The sequence below is a fragment of the Macaca nemestrina genome, chromosome 2, assembly GCF_043159975.1.
Source record: "Macaca nemestrina isolate mMacNem1 chromosome 2, mMacNem.hap1, whole genome shotgun sequence".
Taxonomy (NCBI): Eukaryota; Metazoa; Chordata; class Mammalia; order Primates; family Cercopithecidae; genus Macaca; species Macaca nemestrina.
In genome coordinates, this window is record NC_092126.1 from 185071978 (window position 1) to 185096109 (window position 24132).

Consider the following 24132-nt stretch of genomic DNA (forward strand, 5'->3'; position numbering starts at 1 on the left):
TTTAACTAACTTTATGGGTTTTACTAACTTTATGGGTATTTATGGCAGAATTAGAGCAATAACGAAGAGGTTTCTTACAAATAAACATAACAGAGAAGTTCCTTTTCATTTGATGAGGTTCATTTATCATCACCAGGCCCAGCCCAACCCCATCACAGGCATCCAGTAGAGGCCATCAACCCTTCCTACAATGACAATTCTTATTTCTTTTCCTACGTTTCTAACTTGGCCTCCTGGTAGGTTGCACTATGACTAAAAGCTAATTGTTTTTCTTCCCTAAAAGTAGTTTAGTCACTTCTCAATCCAAGTCTTTACTTTTCTTTTCTTCTTTTTTTTTTTAAATTATACTTTAAGTTCTAGGGTACATGTGCACAACATGCAGGTTTGTTACATATGTATACATGTGCCTTGTTGGTGTGCTGCACCCATCAACTCGTCAGCACCCATCAACTCGTCATTTACATTAGGTATGACTCCTAATGCTGTCCCTCCCCACCCTGCCCCACAATAGGACCCGGTGTGTGATGCTCCCCTTCCTGTGTCCAGGTGTTCTCATTGTTCAATTCCCACCTATGAGTGAGAACATGCAGTATTTGGTTTTCTGTTCTTGCGATAGTTTGCTGAGAATGATGGTTTCCAGCCGCATCCATGTCCCTACAAAGGACACAAACTCATCCTTTTTTATGGCTGCATAGTATTCCATGGTGTATATGTGCCACATTTTCTTTATCCAGTCTATCATTGATGGACATTTGCGTTGGTTCCATGTCTTTGCTATTGTGAATAGTGCTGCAATCAACATACGTGTGCATGTGTCTTTATAGCAGCATGACTTATAATCCTTTGGGTATATCCCCAGTAGTGGGATGGCTGGGTCAAATGGTATTTCTAGTTCTAGATCCTTGAGGAATCGCCACACTATTTTCCACAATGGTTGAAATAGTTCACAGTCCCACCAACAGTGTAAAAGTGTTCCTATTTCTCCACATCCTCTCCAGCACCTGTTGTTTCCTGATTTTTTTAATGATTGTCATTCTAACTGGTGTGAGATGGTATCTCATTGTGTTTTTGATTTGCATTTCTCTGATGGCGAGTGATGATGAGCATTTTTTCATGTGTCTGTTGGCTGTATGAATGTCTTCTTTTGAGAAGTGTCTGTTCATATCCTTTGCCCACTTTTTGATGGAGTTGTTTCTTTCTTGTAAATTCAATTGAGTTCTTTGTAGGTTCTGGATATTAGCCCTTTGTCAGATGAGTAGATTGCAGAAATTTTCTCCCATTCTGTAGGTTGCCTATTCACTCTGATGGTAGTTTCTTTTGCTGTGCAGAAGCTCTTTAGTTTAATTAGATCCCATTTGTCAATTTTGACTTTTGTTGCCATTGCTTTTGGTGTTTTAGACATGAAGTCCTTGCCCATGCCTATGTCCTGAATGGTATTACCTAGGTTTTCTTCTAGGGTTTTTATGGTTTTAGGTCTAACACTTAAGTCTCTAATCCATCTTGAATTAATTTTCATATAAGGAGTAAGGAAAGGATCCAGTTTCAGCTTTCTACTTATGGCCAGCCAGTTTTCCCAGCACCATTTATTAAATAGGGAATCCTTTAAAGCAGTTTTTTCCAATTCTGTGAAGAAAGTCATTGGTAGCTTAATGGGAATGGCATTGAATCTATAAATTACCTTGGGCAGTATGGCCATTTTCATGATATTGATTCTTCCTATCCATGAGCATGGTATGTTCTTCCATTTGTTTGTGTCCTCTCCTTTATTTCACTGAGCAGTGGTTTGTAGTTCTCCTTGAAGAGGTCCTTGACATCCCTTGTAGGTTGGATTCCTAGGTATTTTATTCTCTTTGAAGCTATTGTGAATGGAAGTTCATTCATGATTTGGCTCTCTGTTTGTCTGTTACTGGTGTATAAGAATGCTTGTGATTTTTGCACATTAATTTTGTATCCTGAGACTTGGCTGAAGTTGCTTATCAGCTTGAGGAGATTTTGGCCTGAGACAATGGGGTTTTCTAAATATACAATCATGTCATCTGCAAACAGGGACAATTTGACTTCTTCTTTTCCTAACTGAATACCCTTGATTTCTTTCTCTTGCCTGATTGCCCTAGCCAGAACTTCCAACACTATGTTGAATAGGAGTGATGAGAGAGGGCATCCCTGTCTTGTGCCAGTTTTCAAAGGGAATGCTTCCAGGTTTTGCCCATTCAGTATGATATTGGCTGTGGGTTTCTCATAAATAGCTCTTATTATTTTGAGATACGTTCCATCAATACCAAGTTTGTTGAGCGTTTTTAGCATGAAGGGCTGTTGAATTTTGTCAAAGGCCTTTTCTGCATCTATTGAGATAATCATGTAGTTTTTGTCCTTGGTTCTGTTTATATGCTGGATTATGTTTATTGATTTGCATATGTTGAACCAACGTTGCATCCCAGGGATGAAGCCCACTTGATCATGGTGTATAAACTTTTTGATGTGCTGCGGGATTCGGTTTGCCAGTATTTTATTGAGGATTTTTGCATCAATGTTCATCAGGGATATTGGTCTAAAATTCTCTTTTTTTGTTGTATCTCTGCCAGGCTTTGGTATCAGGATGATGTTGGCCTCATCAAATGAGTTAGGGAGGATTCCCTCTTTTTCTATTGATTGTAATAGATTCAGAAGGAATGGTACCAGCTCCTCCTTGTACCTCTGGTAGAATTCGGCTGTGAATCCATCTGGTCCTGGACTTTTTTTGGTTGGTAGGCTATTAATTATTGCCTCAATTTCAGAGCCTGCTATTGGTCTATTCAGGGATTCAACTTCTTCCTGGTTTAGTCTTGGGAGAGTGTAAGTGTCCAGGAAATTATCCATTTCTTCTAGGTTTTCTAGTTTGTTTGCGTAGACATGTTTATAGTATTCTGTGATGGTAGTTTGTATTTCTGTGGGGTCGGTGGTAATATCCCCTTTACTATTTTTTGTTGTGTCTGATTCTTCTCTCTTTTCTTCTTTATTAGTCTTGCTAGCGGTCTATCAATTTTGTTGATCTTTTCAAAAAACCAGCTCCTGGATTCATTGATCTTTTGGAGGGTTTTTTGTGTCTCTGTCTCCTTCAGTTCTGCTCTGATCTTAGTTATTTCTTGCCTTCTGCTAGCTTTTGAATGTGTTTGCTCTTGCTTCGCTAGTTCTTTTAATTGTGATGTTAGGGTGTCAATTTTAGATCTTTCCAACTTTCTCTTGTGGGCATTTAGTGCTATAAATTTCCCTCTACACACTGCTTTAAATGTGTCCCAGAGATTCTGGTATGTTGTATCTTTGTTCTCAAAGGTTTCAAAGAACATCTTTATTTCTGTCTTCATTTCGTTATGTACCCAGTAGTCATTCAGGAGCAGGTTGTTCAGTTTCCATGTAGTTGAGCGGTTTTGTTTGAGTTTCTTAGTCTTGAGTTCTAGTTTGATTGCACTGTGGTCTGAGAGACAGTTTGTTATAATTTCTGTTCTTTTTCATTTGCTGAGGAGTGCTTTATTTCCAACTATGTGGTCAATTTTGGAATAAGTGTGATGTGGTGCTGAGAAGAATGTATATTCTGTTGATTTGGGGTGGAGAGTTCTAATGTCTATTAGGTCCACTTGGTGCAGAGTTGAGTTCAATTCCTGGATATCCTTGTTAACTTTCTGTCTCGTTGATCTGTCTACTGTTGACGGTGGGGTGTTAAAGTCTCCCATTATTATTGTATGGGAGTCTATGTCTTTTTTTAAGTCTCTAAGGACTTGCTTTATGAATCTGGGTGCTCCTGTATTGGGTGCATATATATTTAGGATAGTTAGCTCTTCCTGTTGAATTGATCCCTTTACCATTATGTAATGGCCTTCTTTGTCTCTTTTGATCTTTGATGGTTTAAAGTCTGTTTTATCAGAGACTAGGATTGCAAACCCTGCTTTTTTTTGTTTTCCATTTTGGCATGTTTTTGCAATGGCTGGTACTGGTTTTTCCTTTCCATGTTTAGTGCTTCCTTTAGGTTCTCTTGTAAAGCAGGCCTGGTGGTGACAAAATCTCTAAGCATTTGCTTGTCTGTAAAGGATTTTATTTCTCCTTCACTTATGAAACTTAGTTTGGCTGGATATGAAATTCTGGGTTTAAAATTCTTTTCTTTAAGAATGTTGAATATTGGCCCCCACTCTCTTCTGGCTTGGAGAGTTTCTGCCAAGAGATCTGCTCTTAGTCTGATGGGCTTCCCTTTGTGTGTAACCCGACCTTTCTCTCTGGCTGCTCTTAACATCGTTTCCTTCTTTTCAACTTTGGTTAATCTGGCAATTATGTGTCTTGGAGTTGCTCTTCTCAAGGAATATCTTTGTGGTGTTCTCTGTATTTCTGAATTTGAATGTTGGCCTGCCTTACTAGGTTGGGGAAGTTCTCCTGGATGATATCCTGAAGAGTGTTTTCCAACTTGGTTCCATTTTCCCTGTCACTTTCAGGCACACCAATCAGACGTAGATTTGGTCTTTTCACATAATCCCATATTTCTTGGAGGTTTTGTTCATTTCTCTTTACTCTTTTTTCTCTACACTTCTCTTCTCACTTCATTTCATTCATTTGATCTTAAATCGCTGATACTCTTTCTTCCAGTTGATCGAATCGGTTACCGAAGCTTGTGCATTTGTCATGTAGTTCTCGTGTTACGGTTTTCATGTCTATCAGTTCTTTTAAGGTCTTCTCTGCATTGATTATTCTAGTTATCCATTCATCCATTCTTTTTTCAAGGTTTTTAGTTTCTTTGCGCTGGTTACATAGTTCCTCCTTTAGCTCTGAGAACTTTATATCTACTGAAGCCTTCTTCTCTCAACTCGTCAAAGTCATTCCCTGTCCTTGATCCGTTGCTGGCGATGAGCTGCGTTCCTTTAGAGGGGGAGACGCACTCTTATTTTTTGAATTTCCAGGTTTTCTGCACTGCTTTTTCCCCATCTTTGTGGTTTTATCTGCCCTTGGTCTTTGATGATGATAACGTACTGATGGGGTTTTGGTGTGGGTGTCCTTTCTGTTTGTTAGTTTTCCTTCTAACAGTCAGGAACCTCAGCTATAGGTCTGTTGGAGTTTACTTGAGGTTCACTCCAGAACCTGTTTGCCTGGGTATCAGCAGCGGAGGCTGCAGAAGATAGAATATTGCTGGAGAGCAAGTGTTGCTGTCTGATTCTTGCTCTGGAAGCTTCGTCTCAGGGGTGTACCCTGCCATGCGAAGTGTGAGTTGTCAGTCTGCACCTAGTGGGGGATGTCTCCCAGTTAGGCTACTCAGCGGCCAGGGACCCACTTGAGCAGGCAGTCTGTCCATTCTTAGATCTCAACCTCCATGCTGGGAGATCCACTGCTCTCTTCAAAGTTGTCAGACAGGGGCATTTACCTCTGCCAAGGTTTCTGCTGCTTTTTGTTTAGCTATGCCCTGTCCCCAGAGGAGGAGTCTACAGAGGCAGTCCGGCCTCCTTGAGCTGTGGTGGGTTCCGCCCAATTTGAGCTTCCTGGTGGCTTTGTTTACCTATTTAAGCCTCAGCAATGGCAGTCGCCCCTCCCCCAGCCTCGCTGCCGCCTTGCAGTTAGATCTCAGATTGCAGTGCTAGCAATGAGGAAGGCTCCCTGGGTGTGGAACCCTCTGGGCCAGGTATGGGATATAATCTCCTGGTGTGCAATTTGCTAAGACCCTTGGTAAAGCGCTGTATTGGGGTGGGAGTTACCCAATTTTCCAAGTGTTGTGTGTCTCAATTTTCTTTGGCTAGGAAAAGGAATTCCCTTTCTCCTTGAGCTTCCCTGGTGAGGCGATGCCTCGCCCCGCTTCAGTTCTCGCTGGTCGGACTGCACCCACGGACCAGCGCCAACTGTCAGACACACCCCAGTGAGATTAACCCTGTACCTCAGTTGAAAATGCAGAAATCACCCATCTTCTGTGTTGCTCATGCTGGGAACCGGAGGCTGAAGTTCCTATTCGGCCATCTTGGGCATGCCCGAAAACCAAGCCTTTACTTTTCAGTGATTCTCAGTGGTGAGGCTTGGGCAAGCACACCCACCTTGCTAACATCATGTCCCAGTGCGAGAGCTGCCAGGTGCAGTTGTGTGTAGATAAGATGCCAATTGGTCTGACTCAAAAGCCATTGAAGTTCCATCAGTGCATCCTGCTACTAAGAAAACACTTGTGGGAACAGCTACCGGTGGCTTAAATTATTATCTATTACTAGAAATTAAAACCATCCTGGAGACTTAAGGGACAAATTAGCCCATGACAATAGTTCTCACACTTTTATGTCCAGGAACCATGGAGCTCTGGTATGGTTACAGGGGAGACAAAGACTTGCCTGTCAAATCTGTTAGCTTCTTTCCTCATGTCTTTAAAGGGTAGGGGAAGGGAGACAGAGTGGGAGGAAGTGTGGATATTTGCCCTGCCTAGTTTATAGCAGTTGTTTTAAGTATTAAATGTGAGCAATATTTGGGAGCACCCCACAGTAGTAGAATAACTATTTTAAAAATTATTTGTTAATCACCAAAACACAGGAATTTTCTACTGGTTAACCAAAACAGTCACGTTGCTTTTCCTTTTTCTAAAATAATCAAGTAGGTACTATAGAAGCAAGGCCTGGGGAAATCTTTTTTTTTTTTTTTGAGACAGAGTCTCGCTCTGTCACCCAGGCTAGAGTGCAGTGGCGCGATCTCCGCTTACTGCAACCTCTGCCTCCCGGGTTCAAGCGATTCTCCTGCCTCAGCCTCCCGAGTAGCTGAGACTACAGGCGCACGCCCTCACACCCAGCTTTTTTTATTTTTATTTTTTAATTTTTTTTTATTTTTAGTACAGACAGGGTTTCACCATGTTGGCCAGGCTGGTCTCGAACTCCTGACCTCATCTGATCCACCCGCCTGGGCCTTCCAAAGTGCTAGGATTACTGGCGTGAGCCACCGTGCCGGCTCCGGCCTGGGGAAATCTTAAGGACAGAACTGTGATGTGGACTCGATCACAGAAAGTCTTCTAGATTCTCTTCAGAGTCCATTACTAGCTTCTCCCACTCTCCTTAGAAAATCATCCTTAAGCAAGGAGTTTCCCAGCCTGCCCATCCCCTCTGAAAACTCTAGAGGACCAGGACCCAGAGCGACGGGCAGGTCTGTAGTCTATACATCCTGAGCCAGGCTCTGTATTCTGCAAACCCTGTTTGAAAATGTAAGCGGGACTGGGATCTCTGCCACATTTCCGCCCCAGTCCGCCCTCAGCCTCCCAGCCCGACTCTCTCTTCTCTCCTTGGCTGAGTAAACAGCCGACCCGAAGTTGTACGTGACAAGAGAGCCTCTGTTATCTCTCCCGTAGCTTCTACAGCACCGTCCCCGCCCCGCTCTCTTCCCTTCGGACCAGCCCTTCTGGGCGCGTCGGATTCTTATCTCCCGCCCAGCGCGGGGACGCTGCAGGCGGCGATAGGATCCGGACTACAGCTCCCAGCACGCCCCACTTCCCGCCCCCGCCGCCGGAGCCCGACGCTGCAGTGGCTCTTCCCGAAAGGTTCTTTCGTCCTGTGCGGCTCGCGGGCTCAGGACTCCCGGGGTCGGGGTGGGTCGGCTCAAAGGCCGGGCTCTGGGACGCAGGCACTGCCCCAGGTGATAGTGCGGGAGCATGGCCTTGCAGCTGGGCAGGCTGAGCGTCGGCCCCTGCTGGCGCGTGGCGCGGGGCGGCTGCAGAGGGCTCCGCGCCTGGTCCCAGTGCGGCGGCGGAGGGCTCCGAGCCTGGTCCCAGCACAGCGCAGCCAGACGCATCTGCCGGCCCCCTGGCCCGGCTGGCACGGAGCAGAGCCGCGGGCTGGGGCACGGCCCGACGGCGAGAGGCGGCCCCTGGCTGGGGACAGGGCTGGCCGCGGCGCTGGCGGGGTTGGTGGGGCTGGCCGCCGCTGCCCTCGGGCATGTGCAGCGGGCGGAGATGGTGCCTAAGAGCTCGGGGACGCGGGCCCCTTCGCTGGGGAGGCCGGAGGAGGAGGATGAGCTGGCCCGCCGCTGCAGCAGCTTCATGGCCCCGCCTGTGACCGACCTGGGCGAGCTGCGAAGGAGGCCGGGCGACATGAAGACCAAGATGGAGCTGTTGATCCTGGAGACCCAGGCCCAGGTGTGTCAGGCTCTGGCACAGGTAGACGGGGGCGCCAGCTTTTCTGTGGACCGGTGGGAGAGGAAGGAAGGTAAGGAGGCCGGCCCTTGGCGGGAGGTGGAGATGGGGGAAAAAGGGTCAGGTTCCAGATTGCAGACAGAAAATATAATAGTTCACAATATGAGATGGGGTAGGTAGGGGGTACCCACGGAGAGGCCGCTTGGTTAGAGGCCGCTGATAAAAAGATGGACACGAAAGGGTCACCAGCCCTCTGCTTGCAGGTGTGGACCCAGATCAGCTGTCACTGTGGTACTGCATTTCAAAATCTTTGCAATTCCATAGCAGCTTTTTGTTTGTTTGTTTGTTTTAGAACTTTTAAGGGGTATTTGTAACTAACAAGCTTAGATGTCCAAAGTTCGTTATTGAACATAAATTTCAATAGATTATGGAACACATTTTGTCTCCTTCTCTGGGTGAATTTGCGCTTTTTCCTCTTTAGGAGATGGAAAGAACTCATCTCCTGCGCGCTAAGTGTCGGCGAAACTCCTCCAGCCAGGATGCCATTGTGTCAGAGTCTTCCCACTTCTTTTTACTGTTGCCCAAGATATATTTGATTGGTTTCTCAGTAGCACTACCAAACGCACGCGTCAGATTTCCTGCTAGGAAAGTCTTCCCTTCTAATGTCAATGAGCATCAGAACCCAGTTCTCATAGAGGCATATATTCATGACCGTGGTGTTGCCCATACAGTGAAACCCCACATCTTGAGTGGAAACTTGAAGGATACCTGACTTCTCCTGTTTTGAGCTGTGATATTGTTACATCTATATTAAATGAAGTTCAGTCTAGTTTTCCATCTTGTAATGTTTTCAAGCAAAGACCACTGAACTAGGACACAACCTCAAGTACTAGACTAGCCGTGTGACCCTCAGAAGTTACTTTTTTTATGGCTGTTTTCCCATCTATGAAATATATATATATTTCATCTCATTTAATCCTCATACTACCCATATATATGGATGGAATATATGTGAAGTGCTTAGAATATTGTCTGAAGCATAGGCAGCATTTAGATAAATTGTTGCAGCCACTCGTCAGCAGTTTGGTCTTGGATGAGATATTTTGCCCCTCTGGTCCTCAGTTTTCTCATTTGGAATATATGAGGGTTGTACTGGATCATCTTATCTCCCATCCAGCTCTAAATGTTCTTAGAAATAAAACAAGCCAAACATGAACTTTGATGAAACATTGTCCTTACAGTGACCCTAGTACCTTAAAAAAAATTAGTAGTAAGGCTCATACACGTGACTACTAATGTGCGTCTCACTTTAAGGTTCTGAATCCCTTCAGAGTTTGAATATCTACTGTTTCTTAATTGCCTGTAAATAAAATTAAAAGGCAAACAGCACACTGAGAAAGAAATTTTTGAAACAATATTGATCTCTTAAATTCAGTAATAATAGAACACCCTTCAAGTCTACCCATTCCCATTTTTAACCTTAGCTTTCTCTCATATATCATAACTGATAGATGCCATTCTGAACAGTAGAATCTGAAGGGAGAATATTCCAGTGATTTATTTTAGATGATGGCAGGAGAATGTTGAAGAAATATTCAGTTTAGTGATATGAGAAGGTCCAGTATTTGCCCAATATTAATAGTGTATGTTATAAAGCTGAGCTAGTTATCTAATTGTATTGTACATAAAATGATAAATACACTGATATAAAAGATTTGGGAAACAGGAAGATAACCATCTTCATGCAAGGGTTGCTTTCAGTTTTGCACATACTCTTACATTCCCTCCTTTTTTACATTTCTATACACAGGAGGTGGTGGCATCAGCTGTGTACTTCAAGATGGGTGTGTTTTCGAAAAGGCTGGGGTGAGCATTTCTGTTGTTCATGGAAATCTTTCAGAGGAAGCTGCAAAACAAATGAGAAGCAGAGGAAAAGTTCTGAAGACTAAAGATGGTAAATCAGACAGCCTCGACAGTCTTTAATAGTCCCTGCAAACCTTATTTTGCCCACAAGTTTTATTTATAAATTAAATACTGCTTCTGGCCGGGCGCGGTGGCTCAAGCCTGTAATCCCAGCACTTTGGGAGGCCGAGGCGGGCGGATCACAAGGTCAGGAGATCGAGACCCCGGTGAAACCCCGTCTCTACTAAAAATACAAAAAATTAGCCGGGCGCGGTGGCGGGCGCCTGTAGTCCCAGCTACTCAGGAGGCTGAGGCAGGAGAATGGCGTAAACCCAGGAGGCGGAGCTTGCAGTGAGCCGAGATCGCGCCACTGCACTCCAGCCTGGGCGACAGAGCAAGACTCCGTCTCAAAAAAAAAAAATAAAAAATAAAAAAATAAATAAATAAATAAATACTGCTTCTGAAAAAAGCCATTTGAGTTCATATGCTGCATGTTGAGAATTACTTTTTTTAAATTATGTTTTTAAGAGACAATGTAAAAACCAGCTTTTGAAAATTGACTTAGAAATCATATTAGAGTTCAATTGTATCAAGCCATTCAAGGTAACTGAATATAGCTCACTACTCGTATTTTACTTTCCAGGTAAATTGCCATTTTGCGCTATGGGCGTGAGCTCTGTTATCCACCCCAAGAATCCTCATGCTCCTACTATCCATTTCAACTACAGATACTTTGAAGTAGAAGAAGCTGATGGTAAGGGTCTCAGGAGCTATGGAAAGTACTATTGTGCAAAATGTGCATTTTGAAACAGATAAGAGAGTATAACATCTAAAAGTGAGAAAGAATAGTCTTAAGTAGGTCTTTCAGGAGGCATATAAAGGCAATTTCTTGGCAAGTGCAATGGATTCTGCCCAAGACATGACAAGTAAGAATGGGGCCAGGCATGGTGGCTCATGCCTGTAATCCCAGCACTTTGGGAGGCTGAGGCGGGTGGATCACTTGAGGTCAGGAGTTCAAGACCAGCCTGACCAACATGGTGAAACCCCCTCTCTACTAAAAATACAAAAACTTAGCTGGGTGTGGTGGCACGCACCTGTAGTCCCAGCTACTTGGGCGGCTGAAGTGGAAGAATCACTTCAACCTGGGTGACAGGTTGCGGTGAGCGGAGATTGCTCCACTGCACTGCACTCCAGCCTGGGTGACAGAGCGAGATTCCATCACAAAAAAAAAAAAAAAAAAAAAAAAAAGAACGATATTGACTGACTCTAACCTTCCCATATCTTCCCATATTTCCTCCAGCATAGAAGGAATGATTTAATGAACCTGAACTTCAGTGTGCGCCCAGGGTTCTTTGCAAACATAAATTCATTACATCTGAAGGAACACCTTATGTATGAGGTTAAGTTGAAATTGAGAACTTGCTTTTGGAAAATATTTTACGTATGCATAGCTTTGCTAGTCACCAGGGCATTAGCAGTGGGTCTAAAGTGGGATGCAGTTGATGATGCCTCCTGCGCATGTAGTTCCAGCCTGTCTCTTACCTGATGCCACATGTCAGAGTACCTGTGCAGTACCACACCTATTCCTATTGGTGTCTCTGTAGGTGATGGCATTTAAAGTCACTGCTTTAACTTTTCATTTGAAGCCATTCAGCTTGGTTCAACCTTTTATGTTTAAAGTTGCTAACTAGTATTGACAACTCATACACCCGTGAACATATGAAACAGTTATTCTCAAGTGGTAAGTTACCTCAGCAAGTGTTTTTACTCTTTCTAGGAAAGGGGAGGGGTGGTAGTGGTTCTTAATACAAGGAGTGTCAGAATCTCCTGGGAAGTTTTTATAAACTACAGATTCCTGGGTCAGAGATGTGGGTTTGTTTTTAGTTTTTCTTTTTTGTGATCTAGCTATTTTAAGCTCCTCATGTGATTCTCCTCTACAGCCAGAGTTGCAATCCACTTCCTGATCCACCAGCGTACTGTTTTATCACTCACTGCCCTGCATATCATTCCTTGCAAGTTCCACTTTCTTACTTTTTAGTTTATTTCTAATTTTTTGTTGTTGTTTTGTTTTGTTTTTTTGAGATGGAGTCTCACTCTTGTCTCCCAGGTTGGAGTACAGTGGCGCGATCTCAGCTTACTGCAACCTCTACCTCCTGGGTTCAAGCGATTCTCCTGCCTCAGCCTCCTGAGTAGCTGAGATTATAGGTGGCCACTACACCCGGCTATTTTTCGGATTTTTAGTAGCAGCGAGATTTCACCATATTGGCCAGGCTGGTCTCGAACTCCTGACCTCAGGCGATCTGCCCACCTCGGCCTCCCAAAGTGCTGGGATTACAGGCATGAGCCACCGCACCTGGCCGCTTTTACCTCTCTGTTTCTGCCCGGGCCTTACTGGTCTTCAGAGCTAAAATCAGTTAAAATTTTTTTTTATTGTCATCCATTTTATGCTGAATAAATTAAGTTGCTAAATTAAGTTTTCTAATCTAGCCAGTAATGCTGAAGCTCGAAAGTCCGCATTAGAATCCCATGTCTTGATTTGGTAGGCAACAAGCAGTGGTGGTTTGGTGGTGGATGTGACCTCACTCCAACATACTTGAACCAAGAAGATGCTGTCCATTTCCACAGAACTCTAAAGGAGGCTTGTGACCAGCATGGTCCAGAGCTCTACCCCAAATTTAAAAAATGGTAGGTAAAGTTACTGAACTTTCATGACCCCAAAATTACATTCTATTCCTTCTGAAGGCAACTATTATGTCACCAAATACCCTCTTCTGCTTATGAAAATGGAACTATTTTTCTTACTTTACTCATCAGAAGAATTAGAATACTAGTTTTAAGTGGTTGTATTAAATTATTTAGTTAGGAATATTATAATATAAATTGAGTAGTAACATCTTTTTATTCCAAATGATTTAGAATGATAGACTGTAAACTATAAGGTGATCTATGCTTGAGAATGAGAGGCTTTTTAATCTAGAGTGGGTTGTTAAATTCTCATTCCAGATGAGAATTATTGTTCCTGATGTTGACTTGGGAATGTGTAAGGGCATGGGAAGGGTTGGAGAACCACTAGAGGGAGATGCCCACATACCAGAGATTTTGGCCAAGGGGAAAGAGGAATTGGAGAATTTGTTGAAGAAATTCTAATGATAAAATAAGAAAACAAACAAAAGTTGGAAGAAGACCCAGAATATTTGTTATCATCAAATGGAATCTTGGCACAAATTGTTTGGAATATGAGTAAAGTACTCAATTTTGCTTAGCGCTCATTGACATTCTTGAAAAAGGAAGAACAGAAAGAATTTTTGTCTTTTTGCTTTGTTTTTAGAGCTAATAGTTGTAGAATGTTAATGTCATTTATGCAACAGTGTGGAGTTCAGCTTTAAAATTGCCAGAAAAGATGAAACATTTGAATATTCTCCTCTTGATGTAACATTACTACTGAAAAGTATACAGCCATGGATGCATGCAGATACTAGTTGTCTTGTAAACTCTCTCAGAACTTAGCATCCTTCCAGGAGGACTAATAGAGTAGACAGTTCTCTTTTGGTTCTTTTTTCTAGCGATTACTGAGATGACTTTAAGCAGTGTTAGGTAATAAAATATCTAGGATGCTAGCTAGTTAAAAAGAAGTTTTTAGTATAAGTGCTTGGGTTTGAATATTTGTCCCCTCCAAAACTCATGTCGAAATGTAACCCCCAATCTGGCAGTATTAAGAGCTGGGCCCTTTAAGAGGTGATTGGGCAAAGCCCTGATGGATGGATTAATCCATTCATGCATTAATGGGTTAAATTCATGGGAGCGGGACTGGTGGCTTTATAAGAAGAGACCTGAGCTAGCACGTTCAGCCCCCGACCATGTGATGTGTGCTGCCTCAGGACTCTGCAGAGACCCCACCGGCAAGAACGCTCACACTAGATGAAGCCCCTCAAACTTGAACTTCTCAGCTTCCATAACTTAAGAAATAAGTTCCTTTTACTTATAAATTACGCAGTTTCAGCAATTCTGTTATAAGCAAAGGAACACTGACTAAGAAGTAAGTAGATTACTTAATTTTATAATGTTTTGAAGAGAGATTTTGAAAAGGTATGATTTGGGTTAAAAACTGACTTTACAATCTTGCTCAGGATATACTTTCTTAGACTGTGTTAATAAAATGTGCATATAAAGAAGGCCAACAAGTCACGATTGAGGTGAATTCTACCGATGTGTCAGTTCTAGGGATCTGCATCTGTTGTTCTGTTGTTGTTGTTGTTTAAGCAATTGAAGCTGTATTTAAGGTGACCTTTTAAATAGCTTTTAGTTTTTGTTTGAACATGTTTTTCTATTTAAGGACCCTTATGCAGAGATTATCAAAAGAACTACTTTTAGGATATAAACTATTTTACGAGTTTAACAGTTAGGAAATGGCTTCTTAGGAAACCTGTTCTAGTAGCCATAGAGGGGAAAAGACTCAAGAACAGATTAATAGTTTTATGTGCTGCCTCACAGGGTAAGCTTTCATATGTCTGATATGACATATGAAAGAATAAAAAATATTCTCTGATCTTTTTTTTCCACCAACTTTTCCCTCTGTCATTCATGCTATAGAACCATCAAATTTTATTGCTGAAAGAGACCTGATTGTGTATAGTACCTTCCTTTGGTGAATAAAGAACTCACTCGAGAGAGCTTGGCTTTGCACCATGGTTGGTGTCATTGTTAGTGGAAGATTCCTGGCCTCCTGCCTCCTACAAAAGCATCAGTGCTTCTGAAGGCAGCAACTTGTTCCAAGAAATACAGTATCAATATTGGACTGTTTCTCTGTTCACTAAAGTTCTTAGAGTTTCACATCGTTTACATAGACTTGTGTGAGATTGTCTGGTTGCTTTGAAAATAAGAGGATAAGCATTTTCGGCGGGCGCCGTGGCTCACTCCAGCACTTTGGGAGGCCGAGTTTGGCGGATCACGAGGTCAGGAGATCGAGACCATCCTGGCTAACACGGTGAAACTCCATCTGTACTAAAAATACAAACAATTAGCCAAGCGTGGTGGTGGGTGCCTGTAGTCCCAGCTACTTGGGAGGCTGAGGCAGGAGAATGGCGTGAACCCGGGAGGCAGAGATTGTGGTGAGCCGAGATCGTGCCACTGCACTCTAGCCTGGGCGACAGAGCGAGACTCCGTCTCAAAAAAAAAAAAAAAAAAAAAAGATAAGCATTTTCTACCTTGGTGATATCTGTAAAAAATCTGTCTAAAATCCTCATTTCATTTTCATAGTTGGACAGCAAATTAGGACACTATCCTGACATTAGTTGAGGATAGTGCTGTAACCTGAAAGTCTCGCATTGATTTTCACGTCTCTTTTTTTCCATTTGATCCCTGGTTTGGCGCGGCTGTGTTTTCCAGGTGTGATGATTACTTCTTTATAGCCCATCGTGGAGAGCGGCGCGGCATTGGTGGTATCTTTTTTGATGATCTTGACTCTCCGTCCAAGGAGGAGGTGTTTCGCTTTGTACAGAGCTGTGCCAAGGCTGTAGTTCCTTCTTATATTCCCCTTGTGAAAAAGCACTGTGATGACTCATTCACGCCCCAGGAGAAGCTGTGGCAGCAGCTCAGAAGAGGACGGTAAGTGACTGGAGAATGAATTCTTTCATGGCGTAGCTGGGGGAGGTGGAGCAGCTCTTAATAATAGCAGGTGTTGTGTTGTCCGATACTTTGTAATAGTTGTGTTAATTTCTTTTCAGAGCTAGATGGATAGTAAATGAATTAAAAGACATTGTGTAAAGTAATAGTATAATTATAGCAAAGTTTATTTAATTCATCTATACGTTAGAGACTCATAGTAGGCATGTAGTAAGTACTTGCCGAATTTAATTCTGCTGATTTCTCTTAGTCTTTTAGTAATACCCTCCAGCCTTATGTCAAGATGTGAGCCTCATTTAATGTCTTTGCGGCTTTGTAAATTTGGAATCACACTTTTTTTCATTCATCTTAAAGATTTCACAGAAGTTATTTTAATGGAAATAATTTCAGAAATTCTGCCGGCCTCTCCATTAGGCATTTTGTATCTGATGTTTTTCAGCAAACCTGTAAGATAGGTGTAATCATCTTTTTTCAGAAAGTTAAATCTGTGGCCCAAGAGACATAGCTGGTAAATATAAGATCTCAGATGTGGAACTGGGTCAAAATGACTTCAAAACTTGTAGTCTGTGTAGTGCATAAGGTTAAGCAGTTGAAGCAGGTTTGTGCTTCTTACCATGATACTCACCTTAACCACCCTGCTCTGTGCAGTGAGCCTAGTGAGCTCAGTGGGGTGTCCATTCTGAGACTATCTCCCGCCACGGTCTACTTGTAAATCCACTCCAAATTACACAGCCTGCTGGCCCCGATCAGTTTCTTGTTGCCACCTTAAATGCCTGTATAGTACTGAAACATGGCTATAAAATGGATTTTCTCATTGATGTTAATTCTGTGTTAGGCAAAAGAAGCTTTGGGTACTAAGGAGGTAAAGCTTTTGCCTTAAAGAGGTCAACTTAAATAATGTTTCAAGTCTAAAGATAAACATTTGCGTATATCCTTTCTTATGACTGCCTGTGCTATCTGGTTCCCATTTATTAACTTGAAAAACATGAGAGTAAATTTTTAGAAATTTCTTAAAGAATACATCTATTTTGGAACATGTTTTTTGTTCGTTTCCATAATTTCTTGAATATACCTTTACCACTCTTTCCTTCTTTCACTTGATATTTATTTTGCGGCCCCTGTGATGAGGCACTATCTTGGCTACCAGGTGGCCATAACATGGACCTGACATAAAGAGTCTCATAGTTTAGTGGGGATGACATACCTAAGAGGACAATTTAGAACTCTGTGCAAAGTAAAGTATTCTAGTTTTGCACAAGATTTTATAGGCAAAGCTGGCAGATTTTGTCAATACTAGTTAGGTGAATCCTTTAAAACTTCATAGACAGGAGTAATGGTTTGCTTTGTTTTTTATACGTCGTTTGATGGCAGATCATTCTGAAAGTCATTGTGTGTGTATCATTGCATGTCTGGTGTCATGAGATAGGCAGAACTGTGGGGTATTAGATTAATTTTCTATGGTATGGTGTGTGACTCTTCTTCAAAGACAGCTTCTTTCTGCCTCCCTTATCTCTGGGCCTTAAGATGGCGATAAACTCTGGGGACTAGGATAACTCCAGCTCTTCTCTGGGGCTATCAACACTGTCTTTGGTTTCTAATACTGCAGTCATGACCCGTTATCTATCCTTTTCACTTACTGTTACCCACCTTCCCCTGTTTTCACCCCCTCCAAACACGGGTCTCCCTTTCAGCAGTCAGTCTCGTTCCCTTTTGACTGTACAGTCTCTTATTTGGCAATCTCATCCAGTTTCTTGCCCTCAGTTACTACTATCCTCCCCCAGACTTTGAACGTCAGTCTTACAGTTATCCTTTTCATAGGAAACCAGAAATTAAAGACCTTTAACTTATTTGTTCGTTGTATTTTGGGAAAGGGAAACAGGATAAAATGTAGGCATTAGTTAAATTGAAGGGATTGGTTAAAGTCCCTAACTTATAGGCACCCCAGAGAGGACAGATGTATGAAAAGGATGAGAAATTATTAAAAAGAAAAGAAAAGAAAAGAAAATGCTGCAACTCAACACTACCTTTTATTATGATTGCTATTAATCTGCAGAGAGACTGAATTAGATAACTACTTATTAATGCAATTAACTACTTTAAGAAAGAGGAATATATAGAATATCAGATCTATACCAGGAAAAGGAGATGGACATTTTTTATTAAAAAACATTTTTTTTTTTTTTTTTAAAAGATCAGATCTAAGTGCAGCTTGGTGGGAGGTAGAGAGGCCAATGTAAAGAGAGGGGCATCATTCGCTCAATAGAGGAAAGGATCTGACAGAAAATTCATTTAGGACTCTTTACAAGGGTCTCTGTGATAGGTTTTCAAATACATCAATGTAAACTAGAGAACCATACCCATCCCTTAGATGTTTCAGAAACGTAATACCAGGTGAAAAAGGTAGCCAAAAGATAGAATTCTTTTCCATGGTCTTAGAAAAGGATTCAGAAGAGTCACTTAAATTATTTTTTGAAACAGACATAAGAAGGTATTAAATAGTTCTTTGTACATAAAAGTCAATGATAAATGGTGAGAGTTAGAAAGGGAGCATAGATAAAATTCTTTACACTTTTGCAGGGCTTTTGACAAGTTCCATATACAAAAGGTGCTTTTAAATAATTCAAGTATTGTGGGCTGGGCGTGGTGGCTCAGGCCTGTAATCCCAGCACTTTGGGAGGCTGAGGTGGGTGGATCGCGAGGTCAGGAGATCAAGACCATCCTGGCTAACATGGTGAAACTCTGTCTCTACTAAAAATACAAAAAATTAGCCAGGCGTGGTGGCAGGCGCCTGTAGTCCCAGCTACTCGGGAGGCTGAGGTAGGAGAATGGCGTGAACCCAGGAGGCAGAGATTGCAGTGAACCGAGACTGCGCCACTGCACTCCAGCCTGGGCAACAGAGTGAGACTCCATCTCAAAAAAAAAATTATTGTGAGAACCTAGAGAATATTTTGCTATAGATGGGCATCAAGACAGTAACCAATAGGTAAATAAGACTATGTGAGAGAAGTTTAGACCAAGGGAGTAATTTCTGAATTAGATAAATGATCTGAAAGGGGCACTGTTTATTGAACTTTTCAGATTATGAATCAGTCTAAATTCTTTTGAGTAGTAGAAATTATCCTTTTGAAATCAGAGAGGGAGACCTTTTTACATCCTATGTTAAAGGCAGAGGCAGGATTTTAAACTGGATGGAGTCCAGATCTGACTAGGGCAGTGAATATACTGAACCAAGTTTTAGTTGATGCTAAGGGTATTTAAAAAAAAAAAAAATGAAAACGCTGCAACTCAACACTACCTTTTATTATGATTGCTATTAATCTGCAAAGAGACTGAATTATGTGACTGCTTATTAATGAAATTAACTACTTTAAGAAAGAGGAATATATAGAATATCATAGTCCGTTGTTAATAGATTATTGTTAGCTGTAGTTGGCCTTTCAGATATAGAAGTTTTACACCATCTTGGTAGTAGTACTCGTGAGTTACAGATAGTGAAATGAAATCTTTGTCTCTGAAACATTCCAGAGTATGAGGAAGGCCAGACGGAGCTGGGTTATCTTGAGAAGGAATGCATTTTTTTTCTTAATTGTTGTGCTTTAAACTTCTCAGCTTTGTGTCAATTCTGTTTACTTATGGGAAAACATAACCTTGTATTGTGACTGCTCTATGTTGGGTCAGACTCTGTATTCTATTGTTCGGTGGGTAGAATAACCTTTTATTTCTGCCTGTCCAGATGGAGAGCTCTCAGTGGGCTGTAGGGTGGTGTCCTCTGTGCCAGTTCCAACTGATGGGAACTGGGGGAAAAAACCCACCCCTTTTAAAATATTTGTTATGGGTTAGTCTTAAGATTTTATTGAGCTGGCCCTTAATGTTATTTGATGTATTTATGGCAGGTATGTAGAATTTAATCTGCTGTATGATCGGGGCACAAAGTTTGGCCTCTTCACTCCAGGATCCAGAATTGAAAGTATCTTGATGTCTTTACCTCTAACTGCCCGGTAAGAAGATAACTCATTTTAGTAGTTATCCCTACACTCCCAATTCCCAAACACCCACAGAATATGAAAGTTAACACCGCAGATGTCATACGTAGGTCTGTGTTAGTTTTGACTTTGCTGATTTGATAAGAAAATCACAGTCAAATAAGGCAAATCAAATTGGATATTTTAAGCGGTGACATGGTGAATGCCACGGCTCTGTGAGGGCAAGGAGAGACTGGAGGGAGAGAGAATACAGGCTGAGTCATGGTAGCTAGGAGGTGAGATGGACTTTCCCTGCCTATTTGTTTCTCTGGAAAGAGGTATGCATAAGTATTAAGCTAAAGAAAGTTTGCCCAAGGATCCCCTGAGGTTCTATACTTTATGAAACCCTGGTTTATGTTAAAGGTGTATTTTGGCTCTGGGATAGTAATATTAGCTAAAGCATACCCAAGAGTTATCAGGAAACTATTTTTTTGGCAAATAGTTTTCTTAAAGGTCAAGTTGGTACAAGGCACACCAGGCACAGTCGAGACAAAGAAGTATAAGGCTTTTTTTTTTTTTTATTCTTAGGATTTTATTTTTCATTTAAGTAAAGAGGTATATGTGTCATTATTTTTTATGTTTTTTTTGCTTTTGTTTTGGACACGCATAGATGGGAGTACATGCATTCACCCTCAGAGAATTCCAAAGAAGCTGAAATTCTGGAAGTTCTGCGCCATCCAAGGGACTGGGTGTGTTGATACAGGCAGAGTGGCCGTGCGGGGGTTTGGAGGGCACAGGATGTGTGCTCCCCATGCCACTGGCCGGCACTTTGCCACTGTGTGGCAGTTACCTGTGCCTTAGTCTTTTCCACTCTGCACCCCACCTCGTGGGCGGATGGTAACATGTTTTGGATGCTGTCAGTGATGAATGGTGAGATGGCAGATTGTCAGAGTCAATTGATGACACCTCATTTATACTTGTAGTGTCATTTTATATGACTAGTTTACAAAATTGGACATTGAGTTTCCAAGTATTGAGATAAGGGAATGTAAATAGTATTATATGTATCAGGAAATTTCTCATCTTGTTTTTGTTTCATGTGTTTTTTAAAGTTTTCATTTCTGCCATAAAAATCTGTGGTGGAATACATTTTGTTTTCATTAATTCAGTGACGTTGGCTCTTCAGAGTAATTTTAGAATGCAGCTTGAAGGTAAAAATTTACTTTGTCAATGCTGAAGTCTCTGCTTAGTCTTTATACATCTTTCTCCAGAGAACATGATAGTGTCAAGTAGATATATATTTTTATAATAGGTATTTAGAAGCACTTGAAATATTCTTAATCTCTGCATGTGTTACAATTCAGTTATTTCTGTAGTTTGTAAACTCTAAAGTGACGTTACTATTAAGAGATGTGTAAGTTGTAATTTTGATTTTTGTGGAACCATTATTTGTTAATGTTGGGATTCTCTGCCCTTTTGAGTGTGAAAGCTTATATCCCTGAATGCTGATACTTGAAGTTTTCTATTTCAGACATCTCTATGTGGAAGTTGAGACTAAGAATAATCCTAGGGATGCCATGAATTTAGGCAATGTTTCTCATCTGGAAAATGAAATGAGAAGTAATTTCCTTCTTTAAAGCAAATATATATAGTATGAGAAACTTGGAGGCATTTCATACACACATTTCTTAGCAAAATGGACACATTGAAAATGTCCTCTTTTTTATATTAGAGATTCTGCAGCTCTTTGCTCTTAAGAGAAAATCGCAACAGGATTCTTAATGTGTGACTTCTTTGTTCATATAATAATATGAATGTATTATTTTATTTGCTTCATAATAAAGTTTATAAGGAACAGCATCTCATACATATCATTATCTTGGAACACATTGAATGTATGTGATTGTGTGTGGCCTTTTTAGGGCTGGAAAATGTATGAATTCTTCAACTGTCTTATAACACATCTAATAAATTTTATTACGAAATAAGACTAGCCAGGCGCGGTGGCTCAAGCCTGTAATCCCAGCACTTTGGGAGGCCGAGACGGGTGGATCACGAGGTCAGAAGATCGAGACCATCCTGGCTAACACGGTGAAACCCCGTCTCTACTAAAAAAATACAAAAAAATAGCCGGGCGAGGTGGTGGGCGCCTGTAGTCCCAGCTACTCGGGAGGCTGAGGCAGGAGAATGGCGTGAACCCGGGAGGCGGAGCTTGCAGTGAGCTGAGATCCGGCCACTGCACTCCAGCCTGGGCGACAGAGCGAGACTCCGTCTCAAAAAAAAAAAAAAAAAAAAAGAAATAAGACTAAGAAATATTTATATTTTTTGTTGCCAGGATAATATAGGAAAATGCAAATATTTCTTAGTACAGTTGATCCTTGAACAACATTAGGGCGAGGGGCCCCAACTCCTCCTTACTGCACGCGGTTTCAAATGCTTGTATAACTTTTGACTCTCCCAAAAGTTAATCACTATTAGCCTACTGTTGACTGGTAGCCTGACCAATAACATAGTCAATTCACACATGTTTTGTGTTATATGTATTATATACTCTTCTTACAAGCTAAAAAAATGAAAATGTTATTAAGGAAATCATAAGAAAGAAGATATATTTGCTATTCATTAGGTGGAAGTGAATGATCGTAAAGGTCTTCATCCTCATTGACTTCATGTTGGGTAGGCTTAGTGGGAGTGGTAAGAAGAAGAGTAGGTCTTGCTCTCTAAAGGGTGGCAGAGGTGGAAGAAAATCTGCGAAGAAGCAAAACTGTGCAGTTCAAACCTGTGTTCAAGGCTCAACTATACTAATGCCAGAGTTCCTGATTCCTAGGTATTTTACTCAAGAAAAATGCAAGTTTTGTTCTCAGTTTTCACAGCAGCTTTATTCAATGGTTGAAAATTAGAAACAGCCCAAATGGCTAACAGCAGGTGAGCAGATAAACAACTTGTGATATATGCATATATTAAAATACTAAGCAATGAAAAGGAATAACTGTTGCTAATGACAGTAACATGGATGAACGTCAAAAGCATTATGCCAAGTGAAAGCCACACATAAAAGTAGTTACTATATGACTACATTATAAGAAAACCTAGAAAAAGCAAAGCTTTAATGACAGAAAGCAGATCAATGGACGTCAGGGGCCAGGGGATGCAGATTTGTGAAAGGGAACAAAAGTATTTTGAGATGATGTAAATGTTTTACATCTTGATTGTGGTGATGGTTACTAGACTTTATATACATTTATCAAAATTCACTGAACTTAAAATCATGGAATTTTATTGTATATGTGAATAATACTTTAATAAAGCTAATACTTTCAAGCAATCCACCATTTAACCCCTACCTCATGTTTCAGCCTTATCTTCCACATTTCTCTGTGCACTTCAGTCTCAGACCATATACTCTGTGCATTTGTCACTCACCACTTTTCTGAACTTACCCCAAATTATACCTGCTCTGGCCTTTTCTCAGGCTGCTGCTATCTCTGCTTGGAATGTCTTATGTGCCTGTTCATCCTTCCATGCCCAATTTAAATCTTCTTCAAGAAACGTTCCTTGGAGTCAATCTCTTCTGCCCTTTCAGCACATTTTTTAGTATTGCTCTCAACATATTCTATTTACAGTCATTCAATCCACATCCCACTTACTACAAAATATTGAAGGTGGGTCTTTCCTTATTTATAGTACCTGCTACCTAATGAATGATCTGTTAATCTTTGTTTTCCAACACTGTTTTGCAGTATATTGTAGTATCAAGCTTATTGTTGTTTAACTGTCTGTATAACTGTCTTATTCCTAGCCTGTGAAAACAGAAGTTCCCAGTATCTCTAAAAGCTCATTTAGAAATTGTTTTCAAGAATGTATTGTGTTATTCCTGCCACAAGTATAAGTTATATATTTGAAATCCCACATTTTAAAATTTCATCTTTCTTCCCAAAGAAGCATACATAACAATCCAATTTCATAATAAACCTAAATTAGCACATTTAAGTTAGTGACGCTTAGACTTTTGTAAATGGCTTGACTAAATTCCCTTGTTTTGTTACCTGAAATCAAGTCATAAGTTATACAACATAAAACCTCACTGATATGGTTAGGGTTTGTGTCCCCACCCAAATCTTAACGTGAATTGTAATCCCCCAAATCCCCAGGTGTCAAGGGAGAGACCATGTGGAGGTAATTGTATCATGGGGGTAAATCACCCCTGTGCTGTTCTCGTGGTAGTGAGAAAGTTCTCACAGGATCTGATAGTTTTGTAAGGGGCTCTTCCCTCCTTTGCTCGGCACTTCTCCTTCCTGCTGCCTTGTGAAGAAGGTGCCTTGCTTCCCTTTTGCCTTCTGCCATGATTGTAAGTTTCCTGAGGCCTCCCCAGCCATGCTGAACTATGAGTCAATTAAACCTCTTTATAAATTATTCAGTCTCAGGCAGTTCTTTATAGCAGCATGAAAACAGACTAATGTACTCACAGACCTGTTTCTAGAAGTGTTTTTATGTTTTTTTCTTTTTTTTTTGAGATAGAGTTTCACTCTTGTCGTCCAGGCTGGAGTG

General features: G+C 41.2%; 1 protein-coding gene across 1 annotated transcript; it reads left to right on the top strand.

Annotated features, from left to right (window-relative positions):
* Positions 1-7491: 7491 nt before the first annotated feature.
* Positions 7492-22909, top strand: LOC105477453 (coproporphyrinogen oxidase). The gene is made up of 7 exons (XM_011733956.3): positions 7492-8171; positions 9909-10052; positions 10644-10754; positions 12544-12685; positions 15386-15604; positions 19516-19620; positions 20255-22909. The coding sequence occupies exons 1-7, from the start codon at positions 7619-7621 to the stop codon at positions 20340-20342; spliced, it is 1362 nt and encodes a 453-aa protein (XP_011732258.2). The 5' UTR covers positions 7492-7618; the 3' UTR covers positions 20343-22909.
* The last annotated feature ends 1223 nt before the right edge of the window (positions 22910-24132 follow it).

Coding starts and splice junctions, on each gene's coding strand:
- LOC105477453 (XM_011733956.3), top strand. CDS start 7,619: ATGGCCTTGCAGCTGGGCAGGCTGAGCGTCGGCCCCTGCTGGCGCGTG. Junction 10,755..12,543: donor TGAAGTAGAAGAAGCTGATG/GTAAGGGTCTCA, acceptor TTGATTTGGTAG/GCAACAAGCAGTGGTGGTTT. Junction 12,686..15,385: donor TACCCCAAATTTAAAAAATG/GTAGGTAAAGTT, acceptor TGTGTTTTCCAG/GTGTGATGATTACTTCTTTA.